Source organism: Lichtheimia ornata, assembly GCF_029851405.1.
Source record: "Lichtheimia ornata isolate CBS 291.66 chromosome Unknown scaffold00099, whole genome shotgun sequence".
Classification (NCBI taxonomy): domain Eukaryota; kingdom Fungi; phylum Mucoromycota; class Mucoromycetes; order Mucorales; family Lichtheimiaceae; genus Lichtheimia; species Lichtheimia ornata.
Window position 1 is genome coordinate 60,441 of NW_026695419.1, and position 19,134 is coordinate 79,574.

General features: G+C 43.4%; 9 protein-coding genes across 9 annotated transcripts; all 9 read right to left on the reverse strand.

Moving 5' to 3' along the window:
* Positions 1 to 944: 944 nt before the first annotated feature.
* Positions 945 to 2,989, reverse strand: O0I10_011752 (uncharacterized protein; the record flags this gene model as incomplete). Its single annotated transcript, XM_058491715.1, has 2 exons — positions 945 to 2,233; positions 2,287 to 2,989. 2 exons carry the CDS (start codon positions 2,987 to 2,989, stop codon positions 945 to 947), a joined length of 1,992 nt encoding a protein of 663 aa, XP_058337520.1.
* Positions 2,990 to 3,234: 245 nt separating this feature from the next.
* O0I10_011753 (uncharacterized protein) lies at positions 3,235 to 3,465 on the reverse strand (the record flags this gene model as incomplete). Its single annotated transcript, XM_058491716.1, has 1 exon — positions 3,235 to 3,465. The coding sequence occupies one exon, from the start codon at positions 3,463 to 3,465 to the stop codon at positions 3,235 to 3,237; it is 231 nt and encodes a 76-aa protein (XP_058337521.1).
* A 1,336-nt stretch (positions 3,466 to 4,801) lies between these two features.
* Positions 4,802 to 5,194, reverse strand: O0I10_011754 (uncharacterized protein; the record flags this gene model as incomplete). The annotated part of the gene is made up of 1 exon (XM_058491717.1): positions 4,802 to 5,194. One exon carries the CDS (start codon positions 5,192 to 5,194, stop codon positions 4,802 to 4,804), a length of 393 nt encoding a protein of 130 aa, XP_058337522.1.
* A 178-nt stretch (positions 5,195 to 5,372) lies between these two features.
* O0I10_011755 (uncharacterized protein) lies at positions 5,373 to 6,676 on the reverse strand (the record flags this gene model as incomplete). The annotated part of the gene is made up of 2 exons (XM_058491718.1): positions 5,373 to 6,094; positions 6,151 to 6,676. 2 exons carry the CDS (start codon positions 6,674 to 6,676, stop codon positions 5,373 to 5,375), a joined length of 1,248 nt encoding a protein of 415 aa, XP_058337523.1.
* Positions 6,677 to 8,698: 2,022 nt separating this feature from the next.
* O0I10_011756 (uncharacterized protein) lies at positions 8,699 to 10,748 on the reverse strand (the record flags this gene model as incomplete). The annotated part of the gene is made up of 2 exons (XM_058491719.1): positions 8,699 to 9,987; positions 10,049 to 10,748. 2 exons carry the CDS (start codon positions 10,746 to 10,748, stop codon positions 8,699 to 8,701), a joined length of 1,989 nt encoding a protein of 662 aa, XP_058337524.1.
* Positions 10,749 to 11,016: 268 nt separating this feature from the next.
* O0I10_011757 (uncharacterized protein) lies at positions 11,017 to 11,328 on the reverse strand (the record flags this gene model as incomplete). The annotated part of the gene is made up of 1 exon (XM_058491720.1): positions 11,017 to 11,328. One exon carries the CDS (start codon positions 11,326 to 11,328, stop codon positions 11,017 to 11,019), a length of 312 nt encoding a protein of 103 aa, XP_058337525.1.
* Positions 11,329 to 13,355: 2,027 nt separating this feature from the next.
* Positions 13,356 to 13,580, reverse strand: O0I10_011758 (uncharacterized protein; the record flags this gene model as incomplete). Its single annotated transcript, XM_058491721.1, has 1 exon — positions 13,356 to 13,580. The coding sequence occupies one exon, from the start codon at positions 13,578 to 13,580 to the stop codon at positions 13,356 to 13,358; it is 225 nt and encodes a 74-aa protein (XP_058337526.1).
* Positions 13,581 to 16,841: 3,261 nt separating this feature from the next.
* On the reverse strand, positions 16,842 to 17,075 carry O0I10_011759 (uncharacterized protein; the record flags this gene model as incomplete). Its single annotated transcript, XM_058491722.1, has 1 exon — positions 16,842 to 17,075. The coding sequence occupies one exon, from the start codon at positions 17,073 to 17,075 to the stop codon at positions 16,842 to 16,844; it is 234 nt and encodes a 77-aa protein (XP_058337527.1).
* Positions 17,076 to 17,372: 297 nt separating this feature from the next.
* Positions 17,373 to 17,651, reverse strand: O0I10_011760 (uncharacterized protein; the record flags this gene model as incomplete). The annotated part of the gene is made up of 1 exon (XM_058491723.1): positions 17,373 to 17,651. One exon carries the CDS (start codon positions 17,649 to 17,651, stop codon positions 17,373 to 17,375), a length of 279 nt encoding a protein of 92 aa, XP_058337528.1.
* Positions 17,652 to 19,134: the final 1,483 nt, after the last annotated feature.

Consider the following 19,134-nt stretch of genomic DNA (forward strand, 5'->3'; position numbering starts at 1 on the left):
GTGATGGCTCTCCTGCCCGTTTGATTCTCATTAACATCTCCTCTGTTAAGAGAATCATCAACATTGGATACGCCACAAGGGGTTGCAGACTATATAGGAGTTGATCGTACATTTCAGGGGATCGTGCATGTCATCCTGGATGTGGGGTGTCAACACACACGCCATCGGGCTGCAGCTATTTACAGAAAAAGGGTCAACTGGCAATTCACCTCCTCCATGTTCGCAGTATCAACCATATACTTTTGCTAGCCAATTAAAGCCATCAGGAAAGGCTCCTTGCTTCACAATCATCGCATCCTTGTTAATCTCAGACACATCTTACTGCTACTGTTACCCCCTGCATATTCATGTAACAGGTTGTTTTCTAATCTCAATTCCTACATAGGCTGTTTTGATGTTGTGTATGTTGAATACATGCATCATTTAGAGCGGAGTGGTGTAAGATCAGAGTATACGGAACGACAAAAAACGCTTCTCCAATACCATGCTTGGCTATAGGGTCGTTTTTCATTTACATCAGCTCCTCGAACGTACCTGTCACAGTAGTTCCATAATGCTAACTAGATGCAAACAGATGGCTTCCACATGTGGGCAAAAGGTCTTCTTCGCCATCATCAAGCAAAAGCCAACGGATTGCGTTAGGGCTCATTTACTTGACATTGAGACTATGTTATTTTCCAATTACATGCAACTCCACCTTCTCCAGTATACCATGACCCATTATGCAAACCCATATCGATGTCAACGGTTATCATCTTTTTCACATGAAGGATAGCGGCGTTGTACCACGTTGCACTAGGGTGCCATTAGTAGCACACAAAGTGTAGCTACGCATACAAAAGACACAACATTCACACAGCAATGTGTCGTGTGGTACGTATATGTATTTTCATATCAACATACAATAAAGGGATTATACAAATGCAATAGTACTCTATCTTTGCTCAAATGTCACGCCATGATATTTTCAATTGGGGATGGGTTTGTCGCAATCGTTCCAATTCATGCTTCAATTCTGGATTCCGAGTGCCATAAAGGATGAGGTGCCGTAACCGTGGAAATTTTTCCAAAGCCATAATACCATGAGTAGAAAGATCCATAGCTGAGAGTGCAATGCGCTCAAGGTGATCCAATGTAGATAGAACCAATAAACCCGTATTGAGACCTGCCGTATCAGCTTGAATGTCCAATTCACATAAATGATGACAACGGGTAGCAAGATGGAGCATCACATAGTTGAACAATTCATGTCTTGATGTTATCACCCTTTTTCCAAGCGACAAACGTTTGAGATGTGTCAATTTGCTGATTATGCGTCTCATCGTGTCGTCCCTCATAGGAAGCGATGCAGGAGAAATAACGAGTTGTTCAAGGCATCCATGATGTTCCATCGTTTCAATCAATTGTAAAAGTGGTTGAATGTCACCATGAGCCGCATGAATCCCGAGGGTTCTAATCCGTACCATGCTGCAAAGCGCTTCACGTAGGCTGGGAGATCGCCTAAGGGTGTCGTTGGTCAATTCCACATGTTCCAGTATTGGTGTATGATAAGGCATCCACCATCCAAATAACGGGGGTCCATGGCGTTCACTAAATGCATAGCTCAGGTATCGTAGTTGTGGAAACTGTAATGCTGTTGGTGGATCTGGATCATCACGCAAAGTACCAACCAAGATCGTTACTGATTCAAGCGTAGCGTTGTGGGTCATCATGCACTGTCGAATGTCTTCAATGTTGTAATACTGAGCATTCTCATCTTGAACAAAAATGGATCGTAATCCATGTTGATTGTCTTTGCGCTGCCGTGGTGGTGGTGGTACTATTGAGGATTGCGTACTGATTACCAAATACTGCAATGAAGGACAATGCTGGTGTATCATTGGAAGGAGATCAGAATCATGGCATGGATAGAGGGTGAGTGACTGCAATGATGGATAATGTTGCAGCAATGAAAGGGCATGTTGGTGGTTGACTGGGTGACGCAACTCGCAAAGCTCAAGGGTGACAAGGGATGGCATAGGTCGCATAAAGTGTGGATAAGGATGCAATGTTGATAGCAAGTCGGCACTCGACACCTGGTAAGTAATCAGCCTTGAAAGATGAGGACACCGTTCCATGATATCTCGTACATTCAGCATAGCTCCTTGTGTCAACCATATCTCCAAGTCATGCAAAGAAGCACCCACTTTGCGTAAACAAGAGAGGAAATTCGATTCGTTAATTGGTGAAATCCCTTTTTAAAGAGGAGATGAGTAAGGCGCATTGGATATAACGTAGTCCACTCACTTGCAACCCACATCCGCCGTAAAGTACTCAGCTGTCCCAAGACACCATAGCCTTCATGTGGATTGTTATTGCAGATCTCCATAGAATGAACGTTGTCACATAAAGAAACAACCTGAGCTGGATAGGGTTCGTTGTCATCAATCACATAGCACAGCTTGCCACGTGCAAATCGCTCACGCCAACACTTGGATACTTGAAGATACGGACATGGCTTTCTTAGATTCCATTTCTCATCATCCATCAATAAAGGTACAATGCTGGTCGATACAACATCCAATGGTAGCTTGCTGATGAAATCCACACCCTTTTGCTGCATCAACTCTGCATCTGCTTTAGCCGTCAATAGCTGCTGCTGATTACGTTGCTGTTCCCCATCATCCGTTCCACGTGCCATGGTAAGGCCTTGGTCAAACACCTCAATTGCTTTTTGTTGTTGGCCATAATACGCATACAGCTTCCCTTGAAGCAGGTAACCAAGAGCACGTGTAGGGTCGAGTTTCAGGATGGCATTCGTGTCGCGTAAGGCTGTGTCAAAATGGGCGCATTTCAAGAGTGCCAATGAGCGTTCTTCAAGCAAACTGGTTAAGCGTGTCAAGCATTCTCGAATTCGAAGAGTGGAATCTGTGACAATCGAATCGCATGGGTGGTGAGTTGCTGTGAGTGGGATCGGTTGAGAGAGATTCACCCAAAAGAGGTCTTGCATAACTGGTCAAGAAGTTGCCGCCCTGAGACCAAATTACCACCCCTACCCCCCTTTTTCTTTTGGCCACTGAAGAATGCACGTGATATGATAAAAGCTTCACATTATATAAGGAATGATCCATCAAGTAGTGTGTATTCAATAAAAATGACATGCTTTAACTACGGTAGCATCAATTGATGTAAAAGGATGGGTTCATGTGTGATAAGAGGAGAGGCATGAGTCGCCAACAGCGGTGCATGACCTTGTTACCAATCAGACGGGGGTGGGGGTACACCGATAGTGGGAGCGGTATCTATAATACACCACTTGTAACATCCGTCAAAGCCATCGGGACCTGCTGGATTGCACTCTTTATCACATTCTTCCTTGATGTGCTTGGCGGCGGCATCACCGACCATCTCAAAATATTCCTCGACTTGTCGCTTAAGGTTGGGATCAGTTAAACCACTAGTGGCAGGTGTTTGTCCGTCAGCCATAGCGCCGAATATAAAAGCAGCACCGAATAGAATGAGAGAGGATGAGAAACGCATGGTATCAAAAGTAGCACAGAGCAGAGAATAGTTTGATCAGGGCAAACAGAAATAAGACATCTTTTATAGTTTTACAAAGGAAAGACCGCCCCTTGTTCCGTAAGCTAATAGTGAAAACTCCATCCTCCTTAACCTCGGTAAAATAATGTTCATGCATGTTAGCCATAAGGAGGTACTTACGGAGTTAGCCATCAAGATTGCCAGTGCGCTCATGAACATCGAAACATTACTAAACAAGCAAAATAGCCTAGTTAAACTATCATCATGGCTGCAATATGGCGTTTGGGCATGAAACAAGATGATGGCTCTTCGGGCTACTTGATTTTTGTCGATATCTCCTCTTTTAAGATGAACCTCCGGTATGCGACAAGCGAGGTGAGAGCTAATAAGGGGTGGATCGTACATTTAGGGAGACCGCTCATATCATGGTAGATGTGGTTGTCAACACACGCCATAAGGCTGCAGCTATTTAAAAACAGCCTCAACTGACAATCCACCTCTATGTTCGCAATAGCAACCCTATTAGTAAAGTCATCGGGAAAGGCTTCGTGCCTCACACCCATCTCATGCTTGTTGATCTCCGATGCATCCTACTACTATTACTACTACCCTTACCACTGCGTATGCGTGTAGCATGTTGAGCTTAATCTTTTAGGTACACTGCTTTGATGTTGTATGTATAGGATTCATGCATCATATAGATCGTGACCATCATAAGTACAGAATGTATAGGGAGTTTCAAGAAACGCTTCTCTAATACCGCATGTCTATATGATCTTACGTTTATACCAGATCACCAAACGTCCATATCATCATAGTCCTAGAATGCTTCCTGTATGCACATAAATGGCTTCCTTACGTTGCGAAAGATGTTTTCTGCTGGCATCTAAAGGCATGTATAGATGATGATAGTAAATGTAAGAGCATTATGGCTCGTCTACGTAACATGAAGCTAACATGTCCTTTTCCAATTATATACATCACCGTTTTCCATAGCACCCTAATCCTTCATTCTAACCCACATCATTGACGAGGATTATCATCTTTTTACAAGGTGGATGGCGGCGTTGTCCCACGTTGCACTAGAATGCCATTAGTAAAACAAGGTAGCTATACAATAAAGCGAATGATGCACGTGATACCGGCATGTATAGCTGCATCTGCATAATTCTCAAGACACAGCATTCACACAGCAATGGGTCGGTGGTATGTGTATGTATTTCATATCAACATTGAAACAAAGGGGGGGGTATACATGTAGGCAATAACACTCTATCGTTGCTCAAAGATCACGCCATGATACCTTCAATTGGGGATGGGTTTGTTTCAATTCTTCCAGCTCATGCTGCAATTCCGGCTGCTTGTTGCCGTAAAGGGTGAGGTGCCGTAACCGAGGAAATTTTGCCAAAGCCATAACACCATGAGTAGAAAGATCCATAGCAAGGAATGCAATACTTTCAAGATTATCCAATGTAGAAAGAGCCAGCAAACCAGTATCGAGACCTTCCGTACGAGCTTGGATATCCGATTCACATAAATGACGGCAATGGATAGCAAGATGGATCATCATATTATTGAATGCTTCACACCTTGATGGGAACACCGCTTTTCCAAGCAACAACCGTTTGAGACGTGTCAATTTGCCGATAGCATGTCTTATCTCAGCGTACGTCATGGGGAATGATGGAGGAAAAAAACGAGTTGCTCAAGGCATCCATGGCGCCCCATCGTCTCAATCAATTGTACAAGAGGTCGAATGTCACCAAAAGATGTATTTAATGCGAGGGATCGAATCTGTGACATGTTGCAAAGCGATTCAAATAGCCTGGGACATCGATTGAGGGTGTCGTTGGTCAATTCAACATGATCCAATGAGGGTGCATGATACGGTATCCACCATCCGAATAACGGGGTCCATGGCATGTATGTAGTGAACAACGCAGTCGTCGTAATCGTGGAAATTGTACTGCTGGTGGTGGATCTGGATCATCATTCAACGTGCCAACCAAGATGGTTGCTGATTCAAACGTGGCACTGTGGGTGATCATGCATTGTCGGATATCTTCAATGTTGTAATGATAAGCATACTCATCTTGAACGTAAATGAATCGTAGCCTACGTTGGTTGTTTTGGTGCTGCATTCGTTGTTCTGGAGCTGAAATCATTGCGGACTGGGTACTGATCACCAAAGTTTGCAAGCAAGGACAATGCTGGTGTATGATTGGAAGCAAATTGGAATCGTGGCATGGATACAAGACGAGTGATTGTAATGATGGATAATATTGCAGCAATGAAAGTGCCTGTTGAAGGTTGACTGGATGACGTAATGAATGAAGTTCAAGTCTGACAAGAGATGGAATAGGCCGCATAAAGGAGGAATATTGATGCAACTTGGATACCATATCGGCACTCATCACGTTGTAAGTAATCAAACTTGAAAGATGAGGACATCGTTCCATGATATCTCTCCCATTCAACATGGTTCCACGTGTCAATAATATCTCCAACTCATATAACGATCCACCGATTTTGCGTAACCAAGAAGCGAAATGCAATTCATTTGCTGGTGCGATGCCTGTTACAATAAGGGATGAGTAAGATGTACCGAATAGTTAGAGTAGACCCACTCACCTGCAATCTTCATATGTCGTAAAGCAGTTAGCTGTCCCGGCATACGGAATCCTGCTTCTGGATAGTAATTGTCGATCTCCATAGAATGAATGTTGTTGGATAAAGAAACCAGCTGAGCTGGATACGTTTCGTTATCGCTAACATCATAGCATAATTTGCCACGTGCAAATCGCTCGTGCCAGCTTTTGCATACTTGGAAATACGGACATGGCTTGGTGAGGCTCCATTTTTCATCATCCATCAATAAAGGCACAATAATGGTTGATACTACGTCCAATGGTAACTTGCTGATGAAATCCACACCTTTTTGCTGTATCATCTCGGCATCTGCTTTGGCCGTCAATAGCTGCTGATAATGTTGCTGTTCCTCATCATCCATTCTACGTGCCATAGTAAGACCTTGGTCAAACACCTCGATCGCCTTTCGTTGTAGGCCATAATACGAGTACAGCTTCCCTTTCAGCAGGTAACCAAGAGCCAATGTTGGATTGAGTTTGAGAATGGCATTCGTGTCGCGTAAAGCCATGTCAAACTGGGCCCATTTCAAGAGTGCCAATGAGCGTTCCTCAAGCAAGGTGGTTAAGCGTGTCAAGCATTCTCGAATTCGAGTGGTGGATTCTGTGACAATCGAGTCGCATTCGTGGTGAGTTGCTGTGAGTGGAGTCGGTTGCGAGAGGTTAACTCAAAAGAGGTCTTGCATAGCTGGTCAAGAAGTGAACCGATTGCCGCCCTGAGAGCAAATTACCACACCCCTTTTTTCTTTGCCACTGTGTGATGCACGTGATATGATAAATGCTTCACAATACATTTGCAATGATCCATCATGTAATGTGTGTTTAATAAAAATGACATAATTTAACTACGCAAGCATTGATTGATGCAAAAGGATGGGTAAATCAGACGTGTGTCACCAATAAGGATGCAAGACCTTGTTATCTATCATTCAAAATGGGGGTGGGTCTACACCTATGTTACGCGCCTCAGTTGATATGCACATCAAGTAACAATGATCATAGTCTTGGGTCTCCTTTTCGCATTGTGAATAACATGTGTTCCTGATTTTGTTGGCGTTGTCATCACCGATCATATTAAAATAGTCCTCGATTCGAGACTGGATCTGTGGGTCAGAGTGAAAACCACCGTCGCGTGGGGTTAGTGGTTTTCTGTCAGCCATCACGCCAAATAGAAACGCAGCACCGAGTACAATGAGGGATGACGAGAAATGCATGGGATCAAAAGTAGTACAGAGAAAATGATAGCTTGATAATGGGGAACATCAATAAGGCATCTTTTATAGTTTTACAAAGGAAAGGCCGCCCCTTGTGCCATAAGCTTATAGTGAAAACCCCATCCTCCCTAACCTCGGTAAATTAAAGTTCATGCATGGCGATGCCCATAAAGATTACCATGTCGCCGAGGCACATCGTAGCATTACCAAATAAACCACAAAGCCTATTTGAATCATCATCATGATAGGTATGTGTGTACGTCAAACCCGTATCTATTAGCTATAGCACAAAGCGTTTAAACAAGAAATGATGGTGGCAAGGTGATGGTTTGCTGGGTGTTTGTTGTTTTCGGCATCTCCTCTTTTGGGTGAATGGTCCACTTGCGATATGCCACAAGCAAGAGAAGTTCATTGTGCTTTTAGGGAGACCGCGGGTATCATCATAGATATGGTTGCCAAGCAACACACGGAATCGGGCTGCAGCTCTTTGACAAGAGGTTCAATTGCCAATTCATCCTAGTGTGGTTGCAATGGATTCTGTACCTGGTCAATCAAAGTGACTGAGGAGAGAGGTGCCATGCCTTCACAATCATCTAATGCTTGTGGATCGCATATACATCTTCTTGCTACAGATCGGGTAGTTGCTTTAGCTTCTACCCCTGCATATTCGTTTAGCAAGAAGATTTATGATCTCAGTCTTCTACGAACATACGTTGTACATGGTGCATGTATGCAACATGTAAAGCGAAGTGCTATTATACGCTAAGAATGTGAAGCGTCAAAGAATTCCTTCTCTAATACCGCCTATGTCTATAGGATCGCTTTGCATTTATAATGAGTTCATCAAACGCACATAGCTTAGTAGTACTAAAATGCTTCCTGGATGCGCATACATGTCCTCCCTACGTAGCGAAAGGTCTATTTTTCGCATCATCAGGTATGCATTAAACGTATGAGCATTATGGCTCGTTTACATAACATGAATCTAACATGTCGTTTTTCGATTACATGGATCATCGTTTCCCTAGGCATACAATAATCATTCAACCTAATCCACATCAATGACAAGGATTATCATCTTTTTACAAGATGGATGGCGGCATTGTCATACGTTGCACTAGGATACCGTTAGCAGCACAAGGTAGCTATACAATAAAGCGAATGATGCACGTGATACTGGCACGTATGGATGTATCTGCATAATTCTCAACACACAACATTTACACTACCATAAGGCTCGAGTCGTATGGGTATTTATATATATATTTGCATCATAACATTTATAAGGTGTATGTCTATGCAATAGCACTCTATCATCCCTCAAAGATAACGCCATGATATGTTCAACATTGGATGGGTTTGTTGTAATCGCTCCAGCTCATGCTGCAATTCTGGCTGCTCGAATCCATAAAGGGTGAGATGCCGTAACCGAGAAAATCTCGCTAAAGCCTTAATACCAGAAGTAGAAACGTCCACACCAAGGAATGCAATACGTTCAAGATGGTCCAATGTAGATAGAACCAGCAAATACATATCGAGATTTTGCATACGGGCTTGAATGTCTAATTCACACAAATGGTGGCAATGGGTAACAAGGTGGAACATCATATAATTGGATTCCTCAAGCTTGGATGGTATCATCCCTTTTCCAAGCGTCAAGCGTTTGAGATGTGTCAATTTGCCGATCGCGTGTATCATCGTAGTGTACGTGATGAAGGGTGATTCAGTAGAAAGAACGAGTTCCTCAAGGCATCCATGACGTCCCATAGCTTCGATCAATCGTAAAAGAGGTGGAATGGCACCATGAGTAGCATGCAGTGCGAGGGATCGAATCTGTGACATGTTGCAAAGGGCTTCAAGAAGCTCGGGGGATCGCCAAAATGTGTTTTTCAAAACCACATGTTCCAAGTTCGGTGCATGATAAGGTATCCACCAACCAAATAATGGGGGTCCACCCGATGTACCCAATGAACAATGTAGATGTCGTAGTCGTGGAAATTGTACTGCTGGTGGTGGATCTAGATCCTCACGCCTCGTGCCAACCATGATGGTGACTGATTCAAGTGTAAGACTGTGGGTCATCATGCATTGTCGAATGTCTTCCATGTTGTAATATTGTCCATTTTCATCTTGAATACACAAGGATCGTAGTCCATGTTGATTGTCTTGGTGCTGTAATGGTTGTGGAAGTATTGTCATTCTCGACTGCGTACTGATTACCAGATGCTGCAAGGAAGAACAATGTTGGTATATCATTTGGAGGAAGCGAGAATCACGACATGGATACAGGACGAGTGATTGCAATGAAGGATAATACTGAAGCAATGAAATCGCGTATTGATGGTTCACTGGAGTACGTAATGCACGGAGTTCAAGGCTGACAAGGGATGATATAGGTTGCGTAAAGTGTGGATATGGATGTAATGTTGATATCAAATCGCCGTTCGCCACCCCGTAGGTAATCAACCTTGAAAGGTGAGGACATTGTGCCATGATATCCCCTACATTCAACATGGTTCCTTGTGTCAATGAAATCTCCAAGTCACCCAAAGATGTACCGATTCTGCTTAGAGAAACCAGGAAATACGATTGATTGCGTGGTGAAATGCCTTGTAAAAAAAGGGGAGGATGAGTAAGGTGTTTTGTGTATATAAAGGTAGACCCACTCACCTGAAATCCACAAACGCCGTAGAGCACTCAGCTGGCGCGAAAAATGAAAGCCAACTTGTGGATTGTAATTGTCAATCACCAAAGATTGAACGCTGTTGGATAAGGAAACAACCTGAGTTGGAGACGGGTTGCTGCCATAAATATGATAACACAGTTTGCCACGACCAAATCGATCACGCCAACTCCTCGATACTTGCAGGTATGGACATGGCTTTCTTTGGCTCCAAATCACATCATCCATCAACAAAGGTACAATGCTGGTCGATACAACATCCAATGGTAACTTGCTGATGAAATCCATACCCTTTTGCTGCATCATCTCTGCATCTGCTCTAGCCTTCAATAGCTGCTGATAATGTTGCTGTTCATCATCATCCATTCCACCTGCCATAGTAAGACCTTGGTCAAACACCTGGATCGCCTTTCGTTGTTGGCCATGATACGAGTACAGCTTCCCTTTCAGCAGGTAACCAAGAGCCAATGTCGGATCAAGTTTGAGAATGGCATTCGTGTCGCGCAAGGCTGTGTCAAATTGAGCGCATTTCAAGAGTGCGAATGAGCGTTCTTCAAGCAAGGTGGTCAAGCGTGTCAAGCATTCTCGAATTCGAAGCGTGGATTCTGTGACAATCGAGTCGCATTCGTGGTGAGTTGCTATGAGCGGGATCGGTTGACAGAGATTCACCCAAAAGAGGTCTTGCATAGCTGAACAAAGAAAACGACGCAGGCTGGGCATTGGTGATTGTGTTACATAGTTTTCTCTATGCATTGGCCCCTTTTTCCTTTTCCACATTAGGACGATAGCTGGTGCACGTGACATTTTAGTGTCATCTCCATCGTAATTCACACATGTAGGCAATGGCCCGTCATGATACGTAGTACGTTTAATAAAAGCTACAGGTGATAATTATCATAATAGCTGATTCAATACTGTTGACGCCTCGTGTACAGCCGTTATTGCTATCTTGGTTTTAATTGAAGTTGGGTGCGGGAAGGCCAAGGAAAGGAGCATTGGTGGTAATACAGTACTTCAAACAACCGTCTTTGTCATCAGGTTTGTCAGCAGTATATGGCATATCAGAGCACCTGTTTTCACAATATGTTTGAAGCTGAGGATTATCATGGAGCTTGAAATATTCTTCGACTGTTTGGGTTTTAGTAGAGCCACTGGCAGCAGCAGCATCAGGATTACCAACGCCACCTTGTGATGGGGATTCTGCAACTGCCACTACACCAAGCACAAAAGCAGCAGCAACTAGAGCGAGTGATGACGAGAAATGCATGGTTGTTTTAACAGGCGGATATACGGATTAGAAAATGGGATGGGACATCTTTTATAGTTTTACAGAGAAACCATCCACTTCTTTCTCATAGGTTTCTGGGGAACAACATCCTACCCCTTACAAAGAGGCTCTTGGAACGTTACATACACACAATCATTTAGGAGATCGAGAGCATCAACATTTGGGAATTGGGTCTAACATCGCAATTCATGAACCATGGATGAACGAGTTGATAGCCATAGCCGGATGTATAACGAGAATTTCTTCCTTCGGAGATCCATCGACTTTTGGATGGTTGCCACAACGACATGCATTGATGCAGGAGGCAACCTTGCTTTAGGGAGGTATAAGTTCTCGTAGATGTTAGAACCCATTTCCATCAAAGCAGAGGTAGTGATAATCGCAAATGTATTAAAAACACCATCCTTTAATAAGCAACCGTATGACACAGGTGGTTTACGTGGTAGCGGCAATGATACATTCGTTCGTGATGATTCAACTTCAATTGCATGCAGCATGTGATGAATCTACATTTGCTACTCCTTATTGCTTATTTTCCAAGGGGTAATCGCCCATTGTTTTAGCTTTCCCCCCTGCATAAAGATACGCGCACCACAAATCCGTAATCAGAAGAAGGCGATTATGTACCGCCCACCTCCTATACCACCTTGCATGTATTTTAGGAGTGTGGTGGCTGGTTCCTTGAAGTGGGTATCATTACCATTTCTTCAGCCAAACTATTTGTAGATGTAATGACCTGTATATGATGAATTAGCTGTGCATTATGTCGAGGATCACAACAGCTGCAGAAAGGAATCATTGTCATTTTACGTAGCCATAGAAACGGAGTGATTTTAATCATAAGCGAAGAAAAACGAAAAGCAAAAGGACTACGTTATGCATGACACATTACGCCGCCACCAAAACCTTCCATGTAATCCGAAAGAATGTTCCCATTAATCTAATTTTCCAGATACATCGCTTGGAGGTGTAGCTACGTCAAAAGGAATATGAGCAAGTGGTTCATCCATCTCGATGCCTAAGCTTTACCTTTATGAAAGAGCCATATACCATCATGATAACGACGACAACAAGCTAGGATAATGATGAAAAAAGCTCTAAAGATCAACACAAGCATTACTACAAGGATCGAGAACAAAGTAGGATATCCATCATGGTACTCACAGCAACATGAGCTTTAAAGGTGCCAAGAATGAAAAGATGACGTGATGGAAGAAAGAGATGTGGCGACAGCATCCTTGTTTTCACCATCATCGCTCCATGATATCTCGTATATCCAACATGGTTCTTTCTGCCAACGATGTCTCCAACGCATACGGCGATGCACCGAATTTGCATAAACAAGAAAGGCCATTGGCTGATAAAACGCTCTTTTTTAAAAGAGGAGATGAGTAAAGTGTACGGGGGATAAAGCAGGTCACTCACCTCCAATCCTCATACATCAGCTCCTCCTCGATCATACGACCAGCGGACTGTAATTGGAGGTCTCCATACAATGATAAAGAAACAACCAGAGCTGGATACGGCTTGCTGTTGTCAACATCATCATAGCACAGCACGTCACGTGCAAATCATTCACGCCCACTCTTGGATACTTGTAGATACGGGGATGGCTTTCTTCGGCTCCACTTTGCATCATCCATCAGCAACGGTATAATGCTTGTGGCTACAACGTTCAATGGTAGCTTGCTGACGAAATCCAAGAATCCCGATGATATGTCCTACATAGGTCACATACAAACGTAAGACATGTACATCCCTAATCGTGATGGGGAACTATCCATAGATATCAGATACCATAATCTTCTTCTCATGGAAGAATCTTACCGAGTCTTACTTGACATATCATCTCGGCATCTTCCTTTGCATCCAATAGCTGCTGATGTCGTTGTGGGTCCCCATCATCCATTCTACGTGCAATACTGGGACCTTGTCAAACATGGCAACTGCTTTTTGTTGGTATCCACGATACGCGTATAACTTCCCTTTCAACAGGTAACCAAGTGCTAATGTCGGATGGAGGTCCCGGAATGGCATTCGTGTCGCGTAAAGGCTGTGTCAAACTTGGCGCATTTCAAGAGTGCTAATGAGCGTTCTACAAGCAAGCTGGTTAAGCTTGTCAAGCATTCTCGAATTCGAAGCGTGGATTCTGTGACAATCGAGTCGCATTCGTGGTGAGTTGCTATGAGCGGGATCGGTTGACAGAGATTCACCAAAAAGAGGTCTTCCATAGGTGGAGAAGCACAAAGAAAACGACATTGGGCCCCCTTTTTCCTTTGCCTCATTAGGACGATAGTTGATGCACGTGACATGTTAAAGGCTTCATCATCGTAATGGACGCATGTATACAATGGCCCATCCGGATACGTAATACGTTTAATAAAAGCCAAGATATCAACTATGCTAACATACATGTCATGTTACCCTAATAGCTGATTCAGTGATGTTGGCACCTCGCCGTTGCTTTCGTAGTATTAAACCTTTAGTATTACCTAACAGCCTAGCAGATCTAATACCGCACCATGAATGGTGCATCTACCGTCGTCTCATCTCAGCTATCGTTTCACTCCATAGAATATAAATACACATGTATCGAGCTTATTTTAAATACAATCCTTATCTTCGTCTCACTGACGTTTTGTCTACCTTTATTTCTTGCTTGATACAACATACATATATGCAATAGGATCCCATCTCTGCTTAATAATCACGCCATGATATATGCAATTGGGGATGGGTTGTTGTAACAGCTCCAAAGCTTGCTGCAATCTCCGCTGCTGGGTGCCATAAAGGATGAGATACTGTAATCGATGGAACTTTGCCAAAGTCATAACACCAGCAGCAGAAAGATCCATGGCAGGGAGTCCAATGCTTTCAAGCTGATCCAATGTAGATAGGACCAGTGACCCAGTATCGAGATCTTGCATACGGTCGTGAATGTCCATTTCACATTGTTGACAGCAATGGGTAGCAAAAAGCATCGCATCAATAAACGGCATACACCTGAATGCTATCATCCCTTGTCCAAATGACAAACGCTTGAGCTGTCTCAATTTGCCGGTCATGATGGTCATTGGAGTGCTGATGATGGTCATTGGCTTCATGACGATGGTCATAATCTTTACTTCGGATTAATCCCTGACGAATGCTCCACTAGCAAGGTCGAGTTCTTGAGGGCATGCATGGCGTCCCATGGCTTGAATCAATTGCATAACAGGCTCAACGTCACCTTGATTAGGGATTGGGTGCGAGGGACGTAATGATCGATGGCATATTGCAAAGCCTGGGAGATCGCTTCAAGGTGTTGTTGTTGACATTCACACATTCCAGTGATGGTGCATGATATGGTATCCAATATCCAAATAAAGATGGTCCATAGGGTGAACGCACCGAACAATGTAGATGTTGTAATTATGGAAAATGTGTTGCTGCTGGTGGATCTGGATACTCTTGCAAAGTGCCAACCATGATGGTTGCTGATTCAAGGGTTGCACTATGGGTCATCATGAATGGTCGGATATCTTCGATGTTGCAATAGCATGTACTGTACTTTGGTCATCAACAAAGGAGTCTCGCATTTCCCAGACTGGGGCGGGGTTGTCTTTTGCCTACAAATGTACAAAGCACCCTTTTAATAACATTTATCTATATACCAACGGAGATGATGGTCATACTTACCACAAAGAAAGGATCCATCAAGGAGCAAACCAAATGGCGTTAGGCAACAATGAGCACACCAAGTGCTAAAGCAACAACGTGGGCTACATAATAAATGAATACATCATGAGCACCATCATCTTGTAGATCGCATTAAGACTATCCTTGAGACTTACCAAAGACCACTGATGATGTTGATATGCAGACAAGTAGAAAGAAAGGGCGTATGATAGTGTTGGTGACAACAGCCTTCTTTATATGTGAGTGATCGTGGGAGTTGTTGTCATGATGAATCAAGTTGATAAAGTGGTCAAGCATCTTGGAAGTGATGGAAAATCAACCATTGATAAATCCACCTGCCACTTGAGTATGCCCGTTGTAATACTGAGCATTCTCATCTTGAACATAAAAGGATCGTAGTCCATGTTGGTTGCATTTGTTGTGCCGTAATGGTTGTCGAGGCATCATCACTGATGTTTGCGTACTCATCACCAAATGCTGCAAAGAAGGACAATGCTGATGTATCATTGGAAGGAAATGCGAATCATGGCATGAATATAGCGTGAGTGATTGCAATGATGGATAATGTTGTAACAATGAACACGCATGTTGGTGGTTGAATGGATGACGCAACTCGCAAAGTTCAAGGGTGACAAGGGATGGCATAGGTCGCATAAAGTGTCGATAGGGATGCAATGTTGATATCAAATCAGCACTCGACACCTGGTAAGTAATCAGCTTGAAAGCGTAGGACGTCGTTCCATGATATCGCGTACATTCCACATAGTTCCTTGCGTCAACGATATCTCCACGTCATGCTAAGAAGCACCGATTTTGCTTGAACAAGCGAGGAAATTCGCTCCATTTGCTGATGCGACATCTTGTTAAACAGGAGATGAGTAAGGTATGTCGATTATATAAAGGTTGAACACTCACCTGCAATTGTCATACCCAGTAAAGCACCCATTTCTCCTACGAAACCAAAGTCCCCATGCGGATTTCAATTGCGCATGAACGCTGTCGCATAAAGAAACAGCCTGAGCTGTGGAAATGACTCGCTGTCGCCAACATCATAGCACCGTTTGCCACGTGCGAATCGCTCACACCACCTCGTCGATACTTGCACATACCCACATGGCTGGCTTAGGCTCCACCTTTCATCATCCATCAATAACGGCACAACGTTGGTCGATACAACGGTAACTTGTTGATGAAATTTTGCTGCTTCATCATTGCAATTGCGTTTGCATCCAATAAATGCTGGTAGTGTTGTTGTTCATGATCACTCATTCCCGGTGTCATACTGAGACCTTGGTCGAACCACCTCAATCGCTTTTTGTTGTCGGCCACAATACGCGTATGGCTTCCGTTTCAGCAGGTAACCAAGCATCTACTTTTGCCACCTACAAAGGAGTCTCGATTTTCCCATCAGTTTAGGCATCCTTTTAATATACAAGTGATCGTTATACCTTCCCCAAAGGGTTCATCAAAGAACACAGCGTGAAGCAATGATGTGAGCTATAAATGACAACAAAAAAGATGAATGGATCATGAGTACCCTCATTTTGGGAATCACATAAAGACCATCCTTGAGACTTACCGAAGGCCATTGATGATGATATTCAGACAAGAAGAAAGAAGGGCGTATCATAGTGTTGGTGACAACAGCCTTGTTTTATATGCGAGTGGGGCGTGGGTACTGTTGTCATTGATGGATCAAACTGATAAAGTGGTCAAGCACCTTGAAGTGCCGAGTCGAAGTCATGGAAACCAATAGCTGATAAATCCACCTGCCACTTGAAAGGTGTTTTTTGTAGGTGACATGAATGTGAACGCTAACCAAGCGCCAATGTCGGATCGAGTTTGAGAATGGCATTCGTGTCTCGTAAGGCTGTGTCAAACTGGGCGCATTTCAAGAGTGCCAATGAGCGTTGTTCAAGCAAGCTGGTCAAGTGTGTCAAGCATTGTCGAATTCGAGTAGTGGATTCTGTGACAATTGTGTCGCATGGGTAATGAGTTGTGCTGAGTGGGATCAGTTGACAGAGATTCACCCAAAAGAGGTCTTCCATAGCTGAACAAAGAAAACGATGCATGGCGACTGTGTTACCTAATTTTGCTCAAGTCATCCATCCTACGCATTGGGCCCCCTTTTTTCTTTGCCACATTAGGATGATAGTTGATACACGTGATACACAAAAGATTTGACAACCGTATAAGCAATAGCCCATCATAATAAGAAGTACGTTTAATAAAAGCCATTATGAACGCTGCTACATTGATGTAAAGAATGGTTATGTATCATAACAGGTAATCCAATGATCTGGCCGCCTTGTGTACTGCCGTTAATTTCATGGTATCAAGAGAAATTAGGCTAACTGGCGGAATAGAGGATCATAAAAAGCTATACATTGCTTCATACAAGCGTCTCTCATATCCTGAAGTCCTAGGTCGGGGCAATGCTTGTCGCATAATGCTTTAGCCTTAGTATCAAGCTTAGGTTCTTCTTTCCCTGCTTGTGGTGTAGTCGGATCGGTGGTAGCAGCATTAGGATCAGCGCCACCTTGTCCTGATGAGGTTTCTCCGACTGCCATTACACCAAGGGCAAAGGCAGCAGCAACTAGAGCGAGAGGTGACGAGAAATGCATGGTTTCGTTTGAGGGCGATACGGATTGAAAAATGGGATAGGGCATCTTTTATAGCTTTACAAAGGCAACCTCTCCTTCGTCGCCATAAGTTTATGGAGAAACACTCTGCCCCTTAAAAAGAGGCTCTTCAAATGCTACATGCCCGTAATAAAGTACCTCCCTAAAAGTTGTCACGATGATTTGGGTGATGGAGAGTACAAACATGTGCGAATTGGATATAACATTGCAAATCACAAAGCATAGAAGAAAGGAGCTGGTGTGGTACTGTACGCATGTGTGTTGTTTCTTGGTGTGTGGTTTGTGGGTGTATGAGCTTATTTCATTCGCTACAACCAATTGGCTGGGTCTGTCGTGAGATCATCTTTCTTTCTTCGGAAATCTACCGACTTTTGGATGGTTGCCACAACGACGACCATGCATGCAGGAGGCGATCTTGCTTTAGAGGGTATAAAGTCTCATACATGGGGTAACCATTACTGTCAAAACAGAAGTCGTGGTAATAGGAAATGCAATAAAAACTCCAACCTTTAATAAGCAAACATCTGACACAGATGATTTATAAGTAGCGGAATGGTACATGCGTTCGTGATGATTCAACTTACAACTGCATGCGGAATGTGTGGATTGCAGGTGCATTTGCTACTCCTAATTGCTTATTTTTTTCGGGGGTCAATCGCCCATTGTTTTAGCTTTCCCCCCCCCTGCATAAAGGTACGCGCACCAGAAATCCGTAATCAGAAGAAGGCGATTATGTACGGCCCACCTCCTATACCACCTTGCATGTATTTTAGGAGCGTGGTGGCTGGTTCCTTGAAGTGGTTATCATTACCATTTCTTCAGCCGAACTATTTGTGGATGTAATGACCTGTATATGATGAATTAGCTGTGCGTTACGTCGAGGATCACAACAGCTGCGGAAAGGAACCATTGCCATTTTACGTAACCATAGAAACGGAGTGATTTTAATCATAAGCGAAGAAAAACGAAAAGCAAAAGGACTACGTTATGCATCACACAATACGCCGCCACCAAAACCTTCCATGTAATCCGAAAGAATGTTCCCATTAATCTAATTTTCCAGATACATCGCTTGGAGGTGTAGCTACGTCAAAAGGAATATGAGCAAGTGGTTCATCCGTCGCGATACCTAGGCTTTACCTTTATGAAAGAGCCAAATACCATCATGATAGCGACGACAACAAGCTAGGATAATGATGAAAAAAGCTCTAAAGATCAACACAAGCATTACTACAAGGATCGAGAACAAAGGGGGATATCCATCATGGTACTCACAGCAACATGAGCTTGAAGCTAACAGGAATGAAAAGATGATGTAATGGAAGAAAGTGATATGGCGACAGCATCCTTGTTTTCACCATCATCGCTCCATGATATCTCGTATATCCAACATGGTTCTTTCTGCCAACGATGTCTCCAACGCATACGGCGATGCACCGAATTTGCATAAACAAGAAAGGCCATT